This window comes from Podarcis cretensis (assembly GCF_951804945.1).
Source record: "Podarcis cretensis genome assembly, chromosome: 12".
Classification (NCBI taxonomy): Eukaryota; Metazoa; Chordata; class Lepidosauria; order Squamata; family Lacertidae; genus Podarcis; species Podarcis cretensis.
In genome coordinates, this window is record NC_137181.1 from 35,688,876 (window position 1) to 35,712,815 (window position 23,940).

At 39.1% G+C, this 23,940-nt stretch overlaps 1 protein-coding gene across 10 annotated transcripts in view; it reads right to left on the minus strand.

The window, feature by feature from the left end:
- Positions 1–9,758: 9,758 nt before the first annotated feature.
- The window catches only part of HYCC1 (hyccin PI4KA lipid kinase complex subunit 1), a 45,362-nt gene continuing 31,180 nt past the window's right edge, over positions 9,759–23,940 (minus strand). For 7 of the 10 annotated variants that reach the window (XM_079947919.1, XM_079947916.1, XM_079947915.1 and 4 more), the window contains exons 8-11: positions 23,746–23,862; positions 22,945–23,032; positions 21,502–21,661; positions 9,759–14,272 (exon numbers count right to left, since the gene is read on the minus strand). In XM_079947919.1, coding sequence (XP_079804045.1) covers positions 13,722–14,272; positions 21,502–21,661; positions 22,945–23,032; positions 23,746–23,862 — 916 coding nt within the window. In that variant the 3' untranslated portion in view covers positions 9,759–13,721. Of the gene's footprint in view, positions 14,273–15,141; positions 15,439–21,501; positions 21,662–22,944; positions 23,033–23,745; positions 23,863–23,940 lie in introns of all 10 variants that reach the window. The other 3 variants (XR_013832206.1, XM_079947913.1, XM_079947920.1) reach the window with 3 other exon arrangements.

The window sequence follows — 23,940 nt, forward strand, 5'->3', positions numbered from 1 at the left end:
TTTGAAATCAAGAAAGGTGTGGTGGCCTGGGACTCGGGCTCAGACTCAGAGCCGGAGGAGTCTCAATCCGCACCGGATCCTCTGCCTCAGGCGGCATCTGAACTGAGTCTGGGGCCTGATTCTGAAGAGCCCCAGTCTGCACAGGTTCCCCTGCAACAAGCACCAGCAGGGCTGAGTCAGGAGCCTGAGCCTGCCCTAGCTCTAGATGTGAGGATTACCAACGGTCAAATCAGCCATGATAAAATGGGCACAGGATATAGGGTATAACATCATGTTTGCTGACTGGGAAAAGTTATGGACCACAGGTTTGAGATTTACGGCATGTAATGCCTTGAAAGAGAACATTATGAAAATGATATACAGGTGGTACATGACTCCAGTCAAGCTTGCAAAGATATACCATGTGTCTGATAATAAATGTTGGAAGTGTAAAGAAGCTGAAGGAACATTCTTTCACCTCTGGTGGACTTGCCCTAGAGTGAAGGTTTTCTGGGAAATGATTTATAATGAACTGAAAAAGGTATTTAAGTATACCTTCCTTAAGAAACCAGAGGCCTTTCTCTTGGGCATTGTTGGTCAGAGTGTGCAAAAGAAGGATCGAACCTTTTTTATGTACGCTACAACAGCAGCAAGGATACTCATCGCTAAAAGCTGGAAAACTCAAGAATTACCCACACTGGAAGAATGGCAGATGCAACTGATAGACTATAATGAACTGGCGGAGATGACTGGCAGAATCCGAGACCTGGGAGAAGAACTGGTGGAGGAGGACTGGAAGAAATTTAAGGACTATCTACAAAAATATTGTAAATTGCATGAATGTTAAGAAAGATGTAAGATTAGCAAAAACACGGCTCCAACAAACTAGTTATAAAGAATATAAATTTAAATTTAATTGGAAGATGAAAAGATAAATTTTGGATAAGTAATATTTTATGATTAAGCTTCAATAAGAGTATGTTAAATCCCAAAATTTGAGATATTAAATATTGGAAAATTATATTATACGAATTAAACTAAGTTAATAATTTGCTGGTAAAATTTATGTTTAGAAAGCAGGAACAAGAGATGTGAGGAAGTCCAAAGTTGAGAATGAAATGTGGATAATGGAAAATATTATGTTATTATGTATGTTTTTTATTGGTTATACAAAAATTTAATAAATATTATTATAAAAAAAAAAAATAGATGTGAGGATTACCTCGTTGCCCTCTGCTGTGCAATCACGTACAGCTGCTCCACTACCAGTTGTGTCAGGAGAGGCTGAGGCAGCCTCTGGGTCTAGTAACCCACCGACATCTCCCGAGTTGCAGAGACTCAGGTCTGAGAGAAGGAGAGACCTGAGTACTCGCAGGAGAAGTGCTCGCCTTCGGGCAAGACAGGGAGGTGAGTCACCGGGGGATCAGGACCGGCTGTTATCCCGTCAGAGATAAAAGGCTGCCGGACCCTGCCCCAGGTTGCGGGAGCAACATTGCTGCTTGCTGGAACCTGCCTGAGACCTTGTGCCTGACCTAGCCCGGTTTCCTGCCTTGGCCCTGTTGGACTGACTCCTCATGGAATCCTTGGATTCGTGACCGAACCTGGACAGTGTGGCTTGGATTAACCCTCGGGCCTAGCACAGTTTGCTCCTGCCACAACCCGCACTCCCCCTTCCTGGGGGTGTGTTCGGGTAATTCAGAAGCCATGGCCGACCCGGTGGCCACGCTGGCGACCTTGGCTCAGGACAACCAGACCATGACCCATACCATCCAGCAGTTGAGTGACGCCGTCACGGCGTTACAACAGCATTTGGCATGCCGTATTGATGAATATCATCAAAGAGGTTAGCAAGTTGGACAACAGGAGATTGCTTGATACTGCTGGCTTCTAGAACCACTTTGTATCACTAATATATTGGAAAATTGTCACAATACAAAGTTTGGTGGGGATATAGGCCTTCTAAAGAATAATAATACATAATCTGCCTTGCTGTCAAAATCCTGGTGAACAAGATCTAAATCTAATGTCCAGTTGGAAGGCTTGTATGAGAATCTGTTACATTCTTACTACAGTGGTACCACAGGTTACATATGCTTCAGGTTATGTACGCTTCAGGTTACAGACTCCGCTAACCCAGAAATAGTGCTTCAGGTTAAGAACTTTGCTTCAGGATGAGAACAGAAATCGTGCTCTGGCGGCGCGGCTGCAGCAGGAGGCCCCATTAGCTAAAGTGGTGCTTCAGGTTAAGAACAGTTTCAGGTTAAGTACGGACCTCCAGAACGAATTAAGTACTTAACCCGAGGTACCACTGTATAAGGATAGCCAATGTTGGGCCGTCCAGATGCTGTTGGACTCTTAACTTTCATCAGCCCCAAACAGCATGTCCAAAGATCAAGGATGGTGGGAGATGGAGTCCAACATCTGGAGGGTGCCAAGTTGGCTACCCATTGTTTAGTAGCATAAACTCAATGGCAAAAATGCAGTGAAAACACTGAGTATGTTCTACTAGCAATGGTGCTGTTGGGGAAAATGTGAAGTTAATGTGGTTTGAAGTAGAAGGAAAATCAAAGGCGTTCGAAGACACAATACATTCTATTTCTAGAACAAATTTTCCTCTGAAGTCAGTTGCTGCTTTACAGTACAAGATTCATTTAACAGGGTTGAGCAGGACAACATACAAAACGTTACTCTGGATAATTCAGCATTGAACAAACTAGTTCCGTAGACCACCATATAGATCATTAAATAATGAGCAACAATGATACTGTATTCCTAATGAGAACCCCTAACTTATAGAGAAGCACTCTTCTTTAGTGTTTTATTTGAAGTATAAATGAGTCATCTACCCCGATTGCTGGGGGTAGGATGCAAGCCTAATATGTTTTTAAAAAGACACAAAGCTGGCATTATATTGGAAATCTAAAAAGCAAGCATGTGTTCAAGAATGTAATTCAGAAGCAAAATGCAAAAATCTTCTTGACTAATTAGAAACGCACCGTCTGGCAGAAAGATTACTCCTACTATAAGTCTGACACTAGGAATGATAGTCCTGATTACAGGCAAGCATGCCAGGACTGCTTTCTCACCACCCCTCTACCCACACTGAGATGATAACTTCCCAGCCCATGTCAGCACGGTACATACGCTTCAGAAGTCATGGAGTGACTACAGCAGTTTTCCCTGTGGATTCATTGTAGTTTCAAACTCGGCACTTTAAAGAGCACCTTTCGTTCTGAGTCCTCATTCATTTTATGTATGGACAGTAGGCTATCCTAGTCCAATCCGCTGTACAACTTAAGGAAATTCAGAGCTAGGGCATCCTCAACAGATACTGTCCAAGATCTGCTTGAAGATTTACTGTGAGAGAGCCACTATATATAATTTGTAAATGAAAGGAGAACAGGGGACTTATAGCAGACCTGATCAGTCTTCTCTAACATGGTGAGATGTATTATGTATTTCTATTTAAACAATAGTAATTTCTAAATTTCCATGTATGCAAATTTGTCCCCTCTCTTTTGGGGAAGATGCATTTCCTCTTGGCAGTGTGCAAGCGGACATCCTCTGCAGAAGTTTCAAGTGTCAAATAAGACATATCTATAACATTTGTACTTTCTCAAGCCTTCCGACTATTTCAGAATGCATAGCAGGACACAGCCAATCCTTCTGCACACAGCATTTTCATGGTTGAAATATCCCTGTCACTTTTAGCTCTGTGGAGGAAGACGTATGTGTACCTGTATATTTTGCCTTGAAGGGCAAATAGCAGTTGGTGGGCTGGTGTAAACCAGAAGCGTGAGACAGAAAGGGAGTGGGGAAATGCAAACTCCCCCAGCTACAGCACTCCTCTGCCCTGTAAGTGAGAACACACCTGGGCTTTAGATAAAGTGGTTAAAATAACTTTGGTTCCCCCCCTCCAAGAAAACATTTTAAATCCATAACATATAGGATTTCAGCCATAAGTATTATCTCCTTGTAGCGGGAAGTGACACAGACTCTGGTTTCCTGGGTTCACCAGTTCTCTAAGCCAAGCTAACTCACTGACTGGCTCTGGCTCTGATTGGTTAGAAAGAGCCAGAGGGCACACCCACCATTGTCAGCAGAGAGAGCATTTAAAAGCCAAGGTTCCCTTGCAGCTTTGTTCCATCTCATTACAAGGGATCTAGGCCATGTCTTCCAAACTACCATGATGTTGATTATCCTCATGGCCTATTCAGACTAGATCTAGTATACAAAAGTGGACAGGTCAGAATTCAGGGGAGCCCATCCCATTTTGCTGCCTGAGGAGAAATGGGAAGGTGCTGCCTCCCTTGCCGCTCCCCCACCAAAGTCTTGCTTACCAGAGTTGTGCAGCAGCAGGGGCACCACCCAGCAGGATTCCTCCACCCAAAACAGCTGCTTCCACCCATTTCATGGGTGGGTTGGCCCTACCAAGAGTAGTTTAGTTGTGCAGCCACAGTGCTCAATTTATTTTGTATTCTGTTTGACCTGTTGCCTGCTTTCCCCACCTGTTATTTTAAGTAAAGTTCCACGGTTGAGCTAGTGGAGTCTGTGTGTGATTGCCCCTCAGGCTTTGGGAATCCTCACATGTGTAGATCTCTTTGGTTCCAGACTATTGGAAGTCAAAGGCCAGAGTGGTAAAAGCAGAAATTTGATTTATTCTCAGGAAGAAACAGAGGGCTGGAGAGCTGGCTTTATGCTCTGTGCAAATTGCAAAGGATTGGTTGGAGTCGTGGTGTGTGCTGGTCCAGGATTCTTGGCTTTAACAATTACTACTACTACTACTAGTACTACTAATAATAATAATTACTTATACCCCGCCCATCTAGCCGGGCCTCCCTGGCCACTCTGGACGGCTTCCAACGGGATATTAAAAACACAATAAAACATCAAACATTAAAAACTTCCCTAAACAGGGCTGCCTTCAGATGTCTTCTAAAAGTCATTGTTTCTCTCATTTCTAGGGCTGTAGGTGACTTTTTTAAAAAAGAGGTGGTGGCAGCAACTACTGTACTAGATAGTAAGATCTGACTGCCAGCAGGGCTGTTGAGCAGCAGTTGGGGAAGGAAGGGTATGGGAGAGGCTCCTTTGAATATCCCCCCCCCCCACTTCCCCACAGGGAAAATTTAGATAAGAAAGTTACAGATAGCTGAGGTTATATTATAAGAAATGCAGCTAGCATCAGCATATGAATATGCAGAAAATTCCCTTTATACCCTTATCTAAGACCAAAATTACAGAGTGCTCAAAAAGTAATTGCAAACCATAATTAGCCATTGTAACAAGTTTTCGCACCACACAAAAAAGCAATAGATTTCAGCCCAGTGCTGTCTGTTCCACATATTTTGTAATTTAAGAAATTAAAGATTCTCTAGCTGTTAATATATCATTATTATGATAACCAGATTCAAATAATTATAGTGCAGCAAATATCCTTGCTTGTTAAAAGGGATATTAGTGTTAAAAAGTACACAAGTTTCATTTATTTACCAGCTCATGTTTCGTAGAAATTAGTCATAACCAGTGTTCTTGAGACACGTTATATACTAGGCATACAAGATGGGGGTGGGGGATTTATTGCACACAGCATTGTTTGACTCAAGTCCATCATGTGCTGCAAAAGAAAAATGGTTTTGGACAAAATGAATAGTGTCTGAAACATGCATATAGAAATGGCATACTGAATTTTGTGACAATATTGGCAATGAGTGAGTTTCACGCAGTCAAAAAGAAAGTAATTTCTGTCTCATGTGACCCCCTATAGTACAATGAGTTGGTACTGTGAGGTGATTTGATGCTACATAGATTAATCCACTGGGAAACTTCTCAAGCCAACATGAAAAGTTTCCATCTATTCGGTTTAAGAGCTGGCAGCTGCTGTGCATTTTGATGTTTCCATATGGCATCAAAACATTGTGCTGCAGCGTTCAGTATGGTTTTAAACAAAATGGCAAGGCTATCCTTGTATGACGGTTACAACAAAATCTATTTTAATCAGGGAAAGCACCTGTTTGGAATCTTTCAATCCAGTGATTTCAAATCTGATTTCAAATGTTAATTTTAGTTTTTCAAAATATATGATGGGTTGCTGTATTCTCTTTGAATACATATTTTAAAAGCTAATCTAATTGACACTTTCTTTAGAAGTGGACATAAGTGCTGGGGGTCTTGGAAGTCCTACCCGTCATTGGAATGCATCACTCAGAAAGCATTGTAGGAAAAAGCAATTTTTCTACCTTGGACTAAGGAAGTCCCTTGCTGTTATGATGTGGATCCAGGAGAAGGGAGATAGGAGAAAGCAGGTGGATGAAAAGCTTATAAACAGTGCGGAAAAAGCTCACATGCTCTGTGTAGCTCCTCGTTTTTGTCATACTAACCCAACACTTTCTGCTCCAGCTGTAAGGAACTCTGTAGGCTAGGCCCTCCAGATGAAGTATAATTCCTGTCATCTGTGACCATTGGCCTTGTTGCCTGGGGCTTATGGGAGCTGGAGGCCAACAATATTTGGGCAGCCATAGGGTAATCAGGCCTGCTATAGGCCCTATTGTCAGCAGTGAAACTGTGCAGTTCATTTTGGCTCATGTATTTGTGCCTATACATACAGGAATAAATTGGCATATAGGCTCTAATTAGCAATTAAGCACAAAAAGAACAAACAGCAACATGGAAGGGGCAGTAATAGTAGCAACCACCATTTTAACTACTGGAAGAGGCTTGAACTGGGGGAACAGGAAAATTCCCATATCGGGTTTTGGAGTGGCTATAAGCAGTAGAAATGTTGTGAAATTTGACTAGAACATGGGAGAATTGCATCAGAGGTGAGGACCCTTATGAGCTTGAGGCCTACATTCCCTTATGGCAACTTTCTGATAGCCACATGCCAGCTATAGGCAGAGTGTGAGGCTGAAGTGAGCAGTGCAATGAATATTCATTTCCCCTTTGTAAAGTAGGCTAGTTTGTACACACTCAGGTTTCATGAATACTGAAGTACTTATGCACTAATGGAAAGGAGTCCATTCTGCACAACATCTAAGAATTGGTTTAATTAGACACTAATAACAACTTTATCTAAATTGTTAGAGCAATTTTAAATAATCCTCTCTAGTGCAATTTGGTGTGGAGATTTACAGTGTTCTACAATCCTTAGCAATCACTAGTATCCTGGGCAGCTCCCCAATAGCTAAGAATCTAAAACCAAGTTAAAATCCCCAGATGGCTTATGTTTTGCACATTAGAAGATCTTGTTCTAATTTTAATTTCCCTTTGCTTTGCTTTCTTCCTCACCTGTTTGTTCATTCTAATCCTGGCTTTGACGCAAAAGCAGGATTACCACAAAGCAAAACGCATGTGCTCAAGAAGTGCATAGTTCAGGCCGGGAATTTGAGCTGTAGAGTACCAATACTCTATCAGTTATAGTAGCGCCTTGTGATGCTACAGGAACACATTTTGAAATAAATATAGGATGAGTTCTAATCACATCTGATTACTCAGCATTCCACTGTTGTTTTGGGATGCTTTCTGCAAGTGGAACCTGAGTGATGGTTAACTTGTCCCTTTGATTTCATTGGGAACTTAAATGCAACAAGTCTGAATCCAACCCTCTGTACTGAACGAAACTCAGACTACATCAGCAAATCCTGTCAGACTGGACATTTGCACAAATGTTTGCTTCCTGCATACACACAACTATCCACATAGAACATTTGCAGTTGTAAAAACACTGCAATCCTGACACAGTAGTCACCCACCTTCACATAGATTAGCATTTTCAATTATGTCCTTAAGAAATTAGGAAAACTCTTGAGTTGTTGTTTTTCCCTATTTACCCAAAACTGCCTATTGAAATGAAAGAACACAAAGAAAATTTGCCAGAACAACTCTGGGCTTTCCCCCCATAAAAAAGCTCAACAGCTCTGGTCTGTCCTCCCCCCCACAAAGCTCAACAACTGTGGGCCCTCCACTCTATAAAAAAACAAAACACGACAATGAGTAGATCACTGCCAGTTTTATACTGGGAGTAGATCGCAGTCTCTATAGAGAGTTGGATGTGCCTGCTTTAGGGCAACTCTCACACTTAAAATTAAGGGGCCTTACATACTTTGTGATCGGTTGGAATATATAAATTGAATACCACCATTACAGGCCACCTTTTAATAAGCAACTCTTCCTAATCTAGTTTACATAAAACATTGGTCATCCGTTTGACAAGTAGCTATCCATTTGACATCATTTCTAGAATATGCATCCTTTGGTGCCTTGATGTGGTTTTGCCTTTGGTCTACTGAGCCAAGGAACAGGCCTCAGAACAATGCAGAAGGGTGCAGCCTTATGTCATGGTCAGGCCTACAGTTCATCTTGTCCCTGTCAGTGAACTGTGCCATCTGTTTCACAGGCTGAACATCTATGACCTAAATCATCCAATACCCAAAGGGTCAAGAGCTTCTGACTTTACTAGGAGCAACGCAACTCAAGAATCTGCAGATAGTTGGGAGGTGATTTTAGTTGGGATCCTGACTAGGTGGGGGGAGAATTAAACTCTCTCCGCAGCCCCGGCAGTAGCTGTTTACATAACAAAAAGTTCATGTAATCATCACATTTTATTTGTCCATTAGCATGTGCACTAATCATACAATCTTTTTAGCTTAGTAATACTGCAAAGAAAGTACTGGGGTAAGAAGGAACAATTTTTACCACATTAGGAAGTGTTTTTGAAAAGAAATCCTACATTCATCTTAGTCTCTTTTGTGCTTCAAACCATGAAGATTGGAATTTATTTTACCCATTGGTTTTACTTTATGCAATTGCATGAACTTAAGAAAAATGGATGCAGCTGCACAGGAGGGAAATGCTAAATTACAGTTCTTACCAGGAATATAAAAACTTTGGGGAAGGCTCAAAAGTTTACTCACAATTTAGCCATCTTAGAACCACCCAATTGGGTTGACCACTGTTATGGGTTAAGGGGGCTGCTTGTGCGTAAATGGTTGAGTTCTCAACTCCTGCAATCAGTTTCTAAAACTCTCCCAGTCCGCGGAGCCATGGGTGCATGGCTACCTCAATCGCTGGCAGAATCCGTTAGTGGGCGCTTCCGGAATTTACGCCAACATAAGAGTTCCTTAACGGAAACTCTCCTTCTGGATTCTCTACGTGACAGTTTCCTGCGCGGAGTAGGCGTCCCCAGCGGAGGTCCTGAGACCTCTCCGCTGTTCTCACTGGAAGTATCTTGGAGCCATCCCTCCGACTGAGTTTCTGCGGGAACTCTCTCTCTCCCCCTGCTGGTTCCTTCCTCAGCATCCGAGGATCTCCTAGCCTCCTGGAGCCCTTCCACCACCTGACTCTCCGATGGCAGTTCCCTGACAACCACAAAGGATAAAATTCTAATTCAAGAGCAGTGGTAACAACTGATGAGGTAAAATTCTGTTGAAAGTTGTAACCCCCAATTCCTAGTGGATCTGGCAACTGCATTGAGTGGAACACATCAACCAGCAAATGGGCTCAATGATCAGATCCCTGCGCTGTGCCGCACCAAACTTACTATTCTGTATTCTGTAAATAAAGTAGTCTTATTTCAATAGAAACTCTAGTCTCGTGTCTCTTATTTTCAGTCTGATTCCCTCCTGCACCACTGCTAGTGGGTTCACAAATTATTATAAAATTCTGATCCAGCAGTAACATACTGGAGGTTGTATTTGCTTTATATATGTGAGGCTTTGACAACAGAAATACAAAAGATGTTATATATACATAATAGTATTAATAGGCATGGTTTAAATAAGGTATGGTATTTGTGGTGATACTTTAATTGCATTTAAAAAGTGGTAAATACTGAGTATCGGAATCTCTCTTGGCTACGATTTCAAAAACCACACCACAACCAAGAAGCATAATTTCAATACACATGTAAGTATTCACAGTGTACATAATCTCAGAAACCAAGACCCTTGTTGGTTTATTAAAAACAAACACCAGACTCCTTATTTTAGGAATGTGAATTCTAGATAAGCAATTTATTTATTAAACTATACAAAACAAACATTTTGTTACCAAAACAGAAAATATTCACAAACTACAGTACAAAAGAGAAAGTGGCACACTTAATTTAATCTTTCTCATATTGTTAAGGAACAATGTATCAACTGGTGTTAAGTCTTCCCTGTAATAAGCAAGTTATTAAAAATATACATAGAGCCAATTGTTTTCAAAAGTGGAACTATGCAAAAGGATGCAGTAAAGATTCAGAGAAAGAAATCTAGCCCATTTCAAAACCAAAGCATGAAAAATATGTGCCCATCACTGAAAGATACATTCATAAATTTTATGTATCTGATCAAAGGCTGGCTCCCTCAATAAGATTGCTAAAATCTTTCAGTACTTGTTCTTCCCAGGTTGTGGTCTCCAATTTTTTCATTAATGTTAATTTCTTTTAAAGAAAACAAGTATTTGCCACCACAGCAAAGTCTAACAATGGCAACCCAACTATGTTATAATTGTCTCACTATGGGACAAGTGTTAGTTCAACTGACTTTGATGAGAATTCAAACTCAGCAGTGAGTCAATAAATGAACCAAGTACAGTCTGTGTGTGTGTGTGTGTGTGTGTAATGAAATGTTTCTATTTTGTAATTTAAATAGTAGATAACATTCATCCAGGCACAGAAGCAACCTCCCTAAAACATTATTTAGCGAACCTTTTTGAAGCCTAGTTTTCAGTTGCCCAAACCACAAGAATGTTTCAGTACTGATAAAATGTAATTATTTAACAAAGCAAAAGTAGCTTTTATATTCCAGAGCTGGTTTGAAACGTGAAAGTCAGCAACACAGTGTTATTTCAGAATGGAAACTGCCACTCACTAAAAATTCTGTTATACAAGTCTAAAGGTCCCAGGCATTATAAACCTCATGGTTATATGATAATTTTTCCAGGTCCAAGATCATAGTAGGCATTTTGAGCAAGCTGGGGCAAAGTTCAAGAGAACATCTCTATCATACTTTACAGATTGTGCAATTTAAATACTTGTATCATAAGGCCAGAGTGGGGGGGGGTCAGTTTTATGAGAATTATTTAAAATATTCCAAATCAGTATTCCATATAGGTAGGATTATACAAATCACCCTTTCATGGCTTATAAAAGTGCAAGTTGCCTTTGAAGAATTGTTTTTGATCAAAATGCCTGTCTGTCTTTGATTTTGTCCATACTTAAGTATGCCTGAAAGTTCTGTAGCTGTCCACTCCAGCTGTACTTTATATCATATATAAATATAACTGCACATCTACAGAAAATCTCTTCTTGTATCAGGATGTATGCATGGAGGAAATATGAAAACTGTCATATATCCTATTTCAAAGTTACTTTGAGCAACAAGCCTGATTGCTAACTGAAGTATGCAGAAGATATATGTTACTTTAACCTTTCTGGCAGTTTATGGTGTAATTCTAGAACAAGATTGCTTAAATGTGCAAAAAAACCCCAAAACATTTTCGTTAAAACAAAAGTATCAACTACTGTTCCAAAACTACATCACTGTAAACATTTTTTAAAAACATAATATTGTATCATAGCATTTTAAATAATCATAGGAAGAAGTTTAGCTCACTTTAATTTACAATGGCTATATATTCCTGTATAAAAGTTATTCTCTTCTGCCTATACTAGATAAAATATGAAAAGCCAGTAAAATATGGTGAAAACTGTAGATGCTTTCGCTTGTAAAAGGTCAAGTATAATACTGTTATAATAAGTAAATCAGTGATTAAACAAAATATAGGCCCACGAGTTTTTAAATTTCATTCTGTTGAGGGGAAAAAAAGATTATTTTTTTTGAAACTGTCTAGTTCAGTTAGATAAAAGCTGCTAATTTTGGTTAGAGAATTTAGATTTCTAGAAATTAAGAGAAGACAATCCCTTTGATTTGATGGTACAATTTCTGACGATACCCATTGAAATCAATGGAACTTACTTAAGTTTGATCTAACTAATATTCTTACTTTGTATCCAGCCCTTAAGTTCACAAGGTTTTCAGCTGCTTGTGACTTAAAGCATAAAGCTAATGAAGCACAAGAGAACCAAATTATATACTATTATGCAGTTCTGAGTTGAAATGTACTTCAGCTGAAATTTAATACTAACTAGAGAGGATGGGAGGACACATAGATACAGCTATTGTTACACTTGGAGATTACACCTTGGAGCCAGAGTCCATAAACAAACACAAGGCACTCCAGCTTACACTGTGGTGTGTCATTGATTCCTCCCATCTCCCCACTCTCACATCCAACCAACAATCTCCAAAAAGTCCATTAGAATCTAGTTTTTGGGGGAGTGCAGCATACCCCCATGAACAGAAACACCTTTCACAGAAGTCCATGGAAATGGCCTTGAAGTCTGTAACAAGATCATTTAAAAAAATCATTGTACCAATATGAGGTTTGCCGTTTTATACTTTCAGGTAAACAAAAATATTAATTTGCCCTTCCAAAATATTAATGGGTACATCTGTTCCAACACAGCCCACTACCCATATAAATAAGGCTCACCATTTTAATGAGATGCAACTCATAAGACGGGCTTAATGCAAGAAATGAGTGACGATATAAACTGCTAATCTACTTCCATACTTTAGTTTAATTGAAATATTAAAGCTTCTGAAAGCTTCAAGATGCATGATTTTGTTCAAACCTAACAACTCAGTAGAAACTGGAAACCAATGTTTCTTGTGTTGATTTACAGGCTCTGAATAGGGAAGGAAAGTTTGTCACTTTATGAGTTCACCTGTGATGTAATAAAGCTGCCCTGTGCTGTTTGAAATGCACATGCAATGGGAAGAATTAGGGTCACACCATCCTGCTTCATGTTTGCTTGTGCACTGCATTTCAAGCTTACGTAGAGATGTACATGCACAATATACTGATCTGTGTACCACCACAATCGAGGTGTACAGATAGGACAATACAAGAATTGAGCTCCATGTATTTTAAGTCTGCATACACATGTGGCATTCAGCAGGTGAACAGCAGCTGGGTCAAACACACCAGGGGACAGCTCAGCACAAATCTTGGATCTTTGTATGTGTTTTAAATAAAAGAATAGGGCTAGTATGCCTAAAAAGATACAAAGCTTCATTTCCGCCTCTATGGATCAGATATACACACTATATTGTGAAAAATGTTTGTTGCAGGTGACTTCAGAAACCAGAAAACATAGATTTCAATGTTTCAAACTTAACACAATGACCTCTATCCAGAATTCTGATTTATTTCCAAATATGTTTTTTTCATTACAAGCTACTGCATTGAGTGGACTCCTAAAATTGCTTTGATGAATATAAAAAAAGCATCATCCTCTTGTAGTAAAATGGCACATATATTCTGGATTGCAACCCATTGTTCACCAAGAACATGTAACTGAAGCTTGCACAAGCAGCACAACCCAAATTTTAAAAATTTCCCTGGTACAGGTTCATCATGTATTAGATTTTCAGTACAAACCTTATTGTAGTACCATTACAAATGTCAATCCTCAAATTAAGAATCTCAAAGACTGTGACATCATTATTATAAAATACTTAGAATTGTCTACCCTATTCTTTTTAAACACTGCAATCCTTAAAACTTGCAATTTAGACATTATTTTCAACTAAGAAAATCTTTAAAGATATTTCAAAAGATTTTTTTTTAAAAGGGCACCAGGGCTATAGTACTAGCAACTGAATCTCTTTTATACTGACAAATTAGTCAGGTGCTCCTTAGTCTGCTGACAAAGTTATGCTGATGGTAGGTGGTCGTTGCTGATTTGGCTGTTTGCTTGAAATAGGAATTTCTATTCTGTCGGCTCCAAAAATCAGATTCTCCTCTTGCAGACTACAGACTGAAAATCTGTTTGCTTCTGTGCCACTGTGGTGATTATTTGGGACTACACCACCACTGACCTGCTCAAAGGATTTGCTAAAAAGAGTAGTGCTAGTTCTAGCCAAACTATGACTGCCTGGCTTAGGCAGAGATTGGCTGCTAGTCAGGGTCAGTCTCTTTAAAGACAGAAGATCTAAATTCTCACTCATTGCTCGCTGGTTTTGTTTACGAGACAGATGATCTTTGTAGGCTTCACCAACAGTTTCTTTTTCTTTTCCTCCAACCTTGCTTCCTCCAGACCTCCGCTGACTCTTGCCTAGCTGAGTCTTGTTACTGGTGTTGCTGCTGAAAGCAGAATGATTTGTGGTAGAAGGAGCCCTAGAGTAAAAACCCTCATCAACTTCAGACACTTCAATCAGTTCTTCTTCTGGAATGCCTAGTTCATTACCTGCATAGAAAAAGATGACAATTAACATATGAATTTACTCAACCATGTTTTGCAAGTGATTGCATCCAGTACTATTAAGATTTTGGCATTTCTTAGCACAAAGCAAAAGATTAAGGAGAAGATAGAAAACTTACCAATTATCTCAAATTGACAAAAAGTGTACAGTAGAATTTATATCAGGATAGTAAAGTACATTTATTAGAAGCATGCTTATAATCTCACTTTGTAGCAATTTTAAAAAGCACTCATTATTCATGCAAAAGATTAGAAAGATGTTAGATATATTACAGAAAGGTAGAAATAGATTTATTCCAAATATGTGCAAAGCCATCTACATACTATCTGCATAGCGAATTAATCATGGCGCTAGATAATCAGGGCACCATAAAAGCCAATACGGCATCACCTGCAGGTTCTCAAATTTTAGCAAACCCAACAGTGCTTATATTTCAAGGACTGAAAGGTCACATTCTGCAGTACAAAGTTGTTTTAATGAGAAGTCTAGAAACCTTACACACTGGAGTATTAGCTCTCATGGCTGCAAAGATTTAAAATGATAAAAATAAAAAATAGGATGAACTGACATGGTTTATGTACATTTCGAAGAATTTTTTCCTTAAGTGACTTTGTATAGCTAAAAGATTAGTACTGATCTAAAAATAACTCAATTGCCTGCCAATTTGAAGTCTCTCAGTGTGGTTTCCCAAGCTAAAACTTAAGAACTACCAGCATGCTAACAATGTATTCAGCACAAAGATTCGTTCTATGTGCAAAGCATGCAATTGTGTTTTATTCAAGGTAACATGCAAATATATTTATTGTATACTGTAATCTTCCAAACATGCAGCAGTGACCCTTTCAATCGATACCTTCTGAGTGTAGCTACAAAGTGCTCTGCTAAAACTGCACTCTGCCAGGTGAGCTTATTCCATCCTCCATAATTTTTCTTACAGATTTTTGCCTCCTGATCTCTGGCATGCCTTTGCTGTCAACTCTAGGATCTGTAGGTGCTTCCTGCACACCCTGTATATGCTGAGCATCATTCTCTGTTGGTGCTCTGCTTTTTTCCCCATTCCCGGTTCTCTCTCCAGTCACATTTGTAACACTAATCTCGGGTATGACAAAGTTGCCCGATTCAGTAGTGTCATTAGCATTATCTGGTTGTTCTAGAATTAAAAATGGATAAGACAAAACAAAAAAAATGGCTGAAACAAAAACATGGAGACAAAAAAAAAAAGACGAAAAAGACAAATCTGACGAAACTAGAAGGCTGAATGTTATGAAGTCAGATGTTTTCCTTACTGTCCTATTATTTAGCAATATTAGTAGGAAGGGCATACATTATTTCTGAGAGTAAAGTGATTCTGCTGCCACTAGAACATTTAAAAATGAAACTCTAGACATTTCAGTTATAGTCCATGTCTTACCTGTCAGCTGCTGCTACTGTAGTAAATACGTAAATAAATACATTCACTCTAAAGTTATCATGTAAAAGTAAACTATAATAAATCCAGAAACAGCATAATAAAGTAATTTCCTTGTAGGTTGCACCGTAATATATTGGAATTTATCTGACTCACAGAGTTGTATTATAATCAACATTATTTCTGTATTAATTTTACATTACATAAAATTAACATTTACCCTACATATGGAGATTCACTATGCTAAATGTTTTTACAGAAAATATTTTGAACCTTTCTGAAGCCAGGCAAATGTGACACCTCCCCTTTGTCTCCCTCTGGGCTTCAACATATGGCCCATCACCCTGTGGACCGATCCCTATTTGAGCCCTGTTTCTTTGGGTAGGTACATGAGCATTCAGCCTATATAAAAGATCATAAAAAGGCTGTGAATCTTCCCCAATGTTAGTAAAATAATTTCTAACATTTGTATCACACCTTTATTATGAAACACTCATGGCAGCTTAACAAAACGATAAATAATGTTACAAAGAAAACTATAAAACATCAGTAAAAAATGAATCCTAAAAATTGCCAATAAGTGATATTTCAGCCAAATATTACAAGTCCTTTGTGTTGTGGATCTTCACGCTGCCAACCTTGATTTGTTATAGGAAGAATATGGTATTAAACTGAGGAAGAAACAGTTAGATGCACTGCTGTCATGATTGCCTTAATCTATGAAGGCTTCCTTATGCACATTTAACACTTGATCTGCACAACTTCTAGCACACATTTTGGAAGTTTTCTGTTGCCATTTACATCACTTCTAAGGGGAAAGCAGTAACAGCACCATAATACACTTGTAGCGCAACTGAAATGTTGAACTTTACTATATTAGCATGCAAAACTTACTGGTCCTTTGTGTTGCTGAGCAAATTAAAATAACTAAGAGGTTCTGCTGGTTGTTGGACAGACAAAAACTAAAGAGTTTTTTAAAAGTGTCGAATGATTATTAGGGGCCAACGTGACTAGTAGAATCAGCTTCATTAAAAGAAAAAAAAAATGAGGGCAATAGATTCAACCAAATTTGGAACAAAACAGGGCCTGAATATCTAAAGGTCATAAGGAGGTCATGAGCTTTGTAATAAAATGGAATGCTCAGTCTAAATGGAAAATGAACAGACTACAAAAATACATAGACACTGTCCAATCAGATTTTGAAAGTTCAATCAGTGGAAGGGAGATGGGCATCACTGGAAAGAGCTGCATCATCAGCTGCATTTTTACAAGTTAAGCACCCTGAAAACCATATAGAAAAACAGAGGCTTAACACATCTTTGCAACATTAGTCACAGTATTCAGTAATTCATAGGGTTTTTTTTTACTTTAATAACACATTTAAAAAGCTGAACTGGCACACTAAAGAAAAGAAACACAGAATTACATTTTGTCCTTCTACAGCATTTTGACTCTGATTAACTGGAATCTTAACCTCAGAGATTCAGATACCTGGCTATCACCCTATGGCACTAAGTCATACTCAGAGTAGACCCAGTGAAGTCCATTATTTCAATGAGTCTACTCTCCAAATCACCCATAATGTATTTACAGTCTCAGAATATATTTTTCCTTTTCTAAAATCAAGTTAGAACAATAAATATAAAAGAAAGACACTGTATTTTTATGTTAGAGTTGTACAGATGATTTCTGGCTTAGAGAATACTATTACAAGTCAGCAAGTGTTTTTAGGAAGACAGAGGATTGAAAATATTGAAGAGCTGGGAGCCAAGTAGTTTTGAGGTCAATTGATTAAAAATAAAAATTATAATCATTCTATTTTATAGCAAATGCTGGGAATCAAGTGCCTATCAGTTTGAAAGCAAAACAGGGCAATCAAAAATAAATGTATGGTTTCTATATACTAGGAGAATCCTATATTAAAATAAATGAAAAATTTTAAAACTCCAAGAGTAACCCAAATGCACACCACTGGAGATTCAGAACTCCCCAAAATGTTGAGGACAATTGAGCTTACATGGGGAGAAAGGGGGGCATAAAAGGAACCAGATGTCTGGCAGATTGTGTAGAACATGGAAGGTAAGGAACTAGAGGACACCATCCTGCTCAAACCCCTAACAGCTCACAATGAAGTGGGATTAGTTTAGGGAAACATGAACTCAGAGATTTTTAAAAACCCTGCCTCCATGGTACTACATAGGGATGTTTTAGGAAAAACAATACATTTTGCTGCTCATCAGAAATCCTTGCCATATATCTCTAGAATGCTCAGGTTGCAGGCTGGAAGCCCCTTCTCAACAGAGCAGGGAAAGGTGTGGGAAGGAGGAAAAAGAAGCAAAGAACCACAAAAAGGAGTCCTTTTCCTTTGCCCCACTCCTACAAGGACAGAACAGGACTACTAGGCTCCTGTTCCAGGCTGCTTGCTGTTTTTTAGGGCTGGGGAATATACCCCCAATATTTTGTTCCAAGTCCCAGTTCTTCATTCTTATACAGAACTTGAGATCTCCAAAGCATGCCATTTCAGCAATAAAATTGGCTTGGCTAAAAATTAAACACCTTTTTGGCATCCACATATACACTTTGTGTCATTATACCATCGTTTACGAGAATGACATCCTTTTCTAAGCATTCATGTTCTATGTTGCTCTCGCCAATATATGAATTGATTTATCTCAAGCTACTAAGTATGGATGTGGGTGGTGCTGTGGTCTAAACCACAGAGCCTAGGGCTTGCCGATTGGAAGGTCAGCAGTTTGAATCCCCGCGATGGGGTGAGCTCCTGTTGCTCGGTCCCAGCTCCTGCCTACCTAGCAGTTCAAAAGCACGTCAAGTGCAAGTAAATAAATAGGTACCGCTCTGGCGGAAAGGTAAACGGCATTTCCGTGCGCTGCTCTGGTTCGCCAGAAGTGGCTTAGTCATGCTGGCCACATGACCCAGAAGCTGTCTGTGGACAAACGCCAGCTCCCTTGGCCTATAGAATGAGATGAGGACGTAACCCCAGAGTCGTCCGCGACTGGACCTAATGGTGAGGGGTACCTTTACCTTTACTAAGTATGGAGCACAGCTTCCCAAGCTCAGGCTCAAGAAATTAAGAACTCACTAGAGCTGTACTTTTTTATGCAAATTAACTTAATAGGAAATGGGAATAATAATGCTATTGTTGTAAAATATACACACAAACACAGAGAGAAGAATCCAAGTCCAAATTTTTCACATTCTAAAATTGCAACCTGATGAATGACCAACTAAGTTTACCATCTTTGAGTTAAAAACTATCTGAAGTGTTCTCTACAGAAACACATGGAACTAAATTCCATGCCTCTACTAACACTGAAAATATCTCCCACTTAGTGGCATGCTTTCCATATAGAGAGTTTATGACATTGATCTGGACCTCTGATAATCTGGGAGTTCCTGTTTTAATGCCCACAGTACATGTTTTGTTAAATCATGTTGCCCCACACCTGTGTGAAGTGGTCAGGTTGCAGCAGTAGGGTTTATGTTCTTCTAGGCAGTTGCAACAGGTTGGTGTAGCAGGATTAGTGATGCCACCTACATGCACACTGGTTAATGACACAAAGTAGCAAAGGAGGTAGTTAATTGGAGATGACTGCAATGGAACAGGGAAATGCCTCTTTTCTACTCTGAATCAAAGCTTTGAAGCAAAACACTGTTTTCCTTTGTGGTAAGAAGGTCAAAGCCTGGAAACCCCCAATCTTTTCTTCTAGATTATTTTTAAACACAGTTATATAAACAGGGGACGCAGGTGGCGCTGTGGGTTAAAGCCTCAGCACCTAGGGCTTGCCGATCGAAAGGTCGGCAGTTCGAATCCCTGCGGCGGGGTGTGCTCCCGCTGCTCGGTCCCAGCGCCTGCCAACCTAGCAGTTCGAAAGCACCTCCGGGTGCAAGTAGATAAATAGGGACCGCTTACCAGCGGGAAGGTAAACGGCGTTTCCGTGTGCGGCTCTGGCTCGCCAGAGCAGCGATGTCACGCTGGCCACGTGACCCGGAAGTGTCTCCGGACAGCGCTGGCCCCTGGCCTCTTAAGTGAGATGGGCGCACAACCCCAGAGTCTGTCAAGACTGGCCCGTACGGGCAGGGGTACCTTTACCTTTACCTTTAAGTTATAAAAGTTCTCTTCCAGGAGACAAAGAACTTTCCCCCCATTTTACACAATATCATGACATCACCTTCCTGAATTGAAAGCTCGCAATTTACTAACTCTTAGGAGTCTGCAGCAACACTTGCATACCTGGCAAATAATTGTTCTTCTTAACAAAGTAACTGTTCATCTTTATTGGAGTCAGTTGCTTTACTAATACTATCAAGCCTCTTTCCTTACTGTTATCTGCTGCAGCAAACACTTGTCCTAACCATTGACTCGTGAACTTCAGCACCTGTATCATCAAGTATGACTCCTGCAGGAAGGCAATATTAAAGAATGGTTTGGTTTCTAAAAAGTGCAAGGTATTTAACTTCTCTGGACTATCAATATATTTAGTTTCATAAAAAGATACAAAATTGTATTAGTTAGAAGGAAGCAGTGCTACGTGTGCTTGGACCACTGAATTTAGTTACTGAATTTAGAAATGCTAAGGTTTAAACAGTATAGAAATGCCTTAAACAAATAAATAAGTGAAATTTGGGCAACACTCCAAATTTTTCTTAACAGTTTCTTAACAAGACTGAAGCAGCAGCTGGCCAAATCAGTAATCAAATGTATTTCTTAGTTGTAGTTTTTTAAAAAAAAAACAATCTGCTGCGGTTCATTTAGAAGACAGCAACATCTCTGTATGATCAGATTCATCACAACAAATACCACTAACCTGTACAAATTGAGCTTTAAACAATAGGACTGAAGTGAAATACTCTACTGATCTCCAAGATAATCAGAAAACATCACTGGGACTATTAATAGGTTCTCCAGTGACTTTATATCCGTAGATAAAATTGGAAAAAGGTTCCCAGTCCAAAGGTTGTTGAAGTGGTAGGATAAGCTTATCCATCTACTTTTTGATCCATAATGGATATAAATCCATTATTTGAGTGATAAATCCCAGTAAATCTTGATACTGCCCCTCACTATGTTGTAAATTATACATGTTGTCTTGTTTTATACTAAGTATGCCTAATTTCTCTCTCTCAATAGAATGTGTGGTTTTCTGCAGGATGAAATAAGCCTCAGATCAGCCAGCTGGGGAGAAGGGTACATTCAAGATCCATGCTAATGATCAAAAGTTGTGATTAAATAATTTCATAGTGACTATCCCATAAACAAATGAAAGTAAAAGGCCTTGTACATCGGGATGCTACTGCTTTGCAACATATTCTTAACACAAAACCAACATGGACACTTTAAGAGCTAAAGAACTATAATAAAAATCACTGATTTGATAAACTTCACTGTTTAAATTAATGAAGTTCTAGTTATCTCAATTTACACAGTTTAATTTACTCTTGGGAATTCAATCTATTATTTTGCTTCTTAACGAAATTATATACAGAAGCTTTCAACTTGAGATGAAAATTCCAGTTACGATCAAATTCTGGATACGGGCAGCTGAGGTGCACACCCACACTAATTTTGCAGTGTACATATTAAAATTTGGGAATAATGAATGGCAAACTGAATAAGCATGGAGTTATTTATGCATCAGAGTACTGATAGAGGAAGTAATAGTATCTCTTCGTATAAAATAAATTAAATAACACAATTAATTCACCAGCCAATTTAATGACATTCTAGAAGCCTTGACTTCTAGAATTTAGTTAATAAATTGTAGTTTCATTAACTGCATTTCTTACCATGCCTTTTCCATCTATGGCCCCGAATAGACATGCTGGTCACTGCATTTCTTGATATTCTAGATGCAGTAGGTGTAATTTCAACCTGAATACATTTTGTACCTTCTTTATTAGATTTTATGGCACCCTGAGGCAATGAAGCTTTTATTGCATTAGCAACCTAAGAAATCAACAAAAAGGTGTGATAAATTTTCAACATTAACACCAGAATTAAAGCAACAACATTTCATATGTACCAAGGAAAGCATCACTATAGATATGATGAAAGTCAAAACAAAAAACAGTTTGACTTCCATCTGTTCAATTATGGCTTTAGAAGATTAGTAAACAATTCAGACTGAGAACACTTGCCTTAAAAGCTGTTGCAGAAGTCCATTTATAATCATGTTTCCTCCTCTTGGCTGTCTTTTAACTATCCACTGTCATTCCAAGTGTACAGAAGTCCTTGTTTCTATTACTGTGTGCTCTTAAAAATTGAGAGACTATTATGCCTTAGGCTTTGGGTCCCCAATATTGTATCCATGGACACTACAGCACCTCAGTGGCAACCACCAAGGCCCATTGTCCCTCTCAATTTGCAAATGTTCTTAACATAGTTTTTGACCCTTTTTGAGTTGATGTAGGAGGTGGTGATTGCTTTTTAGTCTCTGTATTGTATTTTTGGAGGGGTGTCCAGGTGCTTTTATTGGGAAGGGTTCTGAGCATCACCAGACTGTCTTGTGAAATGAGAATTTTGTGTTGCCAACGACAGTTTTAGATTTCCAAATGTACCCCCAGGCCCAAAGAAATGGAGTTGGGCCGTCCTGTTTTAGAGACAGCTTTGCCCTTGGAAGGCTAGGCAGCCATGGCCAGGAGTGTGTTTGTATAGCTTAGGCCAACTGTACATATTCCTGGAGAATGCTTGTCTGCCCTTGATTATGCATGTCCTAGTTTACATCTAGAGCTTCCAATCAATTTCCAGTCCTAATTTAAAAAGCTACTCATAAGTTTTTGAACCCTATATATCCAAGAACCAGGCTATTTAAGGACAACCTCCTCCTACATAAAGCTACCCATCCACTTGGATCACTGGTAAAGACACTTTGGTATCTCCTGTTGCTATTAGAGGTATGGAGGGTGGTAATGAGGGAGATTGCCTTTACCACAGTAGTTCCAAGGTTGTGGAGCTCCCTCTCTGAGGATATCCATCTGGCTCCTACTCTGCCTGTGTTTTTAACAAATACATGGCCAGACTAGTGTCTAATTTGTTTTCTTCTCCAATATTTTCTCTTTTTCTGGAAGGTTTTATTATCTCATTGCCTATGATTTGCTTTTTAATTGTTACGGAAGATTGTTTTCAATATTTTAGCTTACGTTACTTTGACAAGTTCATATGAGCTGGGAAATCAGGATATAAATGTTTTAAATAAAATGCTATAGAAGAATTTAACACAAGATGCTTACCAACAGTGGTTCTGGATATAACTCCAGTTGTGCTCTGTATAAAATATCATCCATTGCTTTACGTGCTAGATCCCATTCTCCATTATAACTAGAAAGTTAGCAGAGACACAAAATCAGAACTGATTATAATGATTATTCATTTCAACATCACAGCCATACATGTTATTCAGTATAGATCCATCTAGATGAATCATTTATTGTAATAGAAATAAAATGCACAACAATATGTATTCAATAAATAATAGAAGCTATTTGGAAACACTGATATTTACAATGAAATTTTCTAGTCATTAACTCTGTCTGGTGATCCCCAGCCAGCATGGCCAATGGTCAGAGATAATGGGAGGACCCGGAATTTGATAAACCTGGTATAAAGGAGCACATCTAAAGTGCTGCTTGGTCTGCCACTGCTTCTGGATACCCAGATGGTAACTTTATTCAAATGTGGCTGGTGCTCCATGAGAACATCAGAATAGCCCTGCTGGATCAGATCAGTGGCCAATCAGATGCCCATGGGAAGCTCCGTAAGCAGAACCTGAGCAGAACAGTTCCAGGCTGCACCCCTTCCTGGGAAAGACAGTTCTAGACACACTGACATATGTCTTAAGGTTCCTCTAGAGTCAATCATTATGTTTTACAGAAAGTTAAGACACAACTTTCAGAAACCAAAATCTTTTGTGATAGCACCCGTGGGATCACTGGACTCTGTCATGTAAATGAGCATTATGCACTATGTACACTGTCCAACCAGTAATGTACTATGCTTTTTTAAATATAGGACATAACATTTCCTGAACTTACAAAGCATAATAAATCCCAGTTAACATCTGCACCATAAATTCAGAGGAAATTGGAATCCTGCTGTTTATGCCTTTGTATTTCCTTACTTGTTGACGAGGATATCCGCAAACACAGATCCTAAAAGAATATAATTAGTATTAGTATTATTATTTTAGATTGCTTGATTGTGTGTTAAAAAGAGGAAATATATTGTGC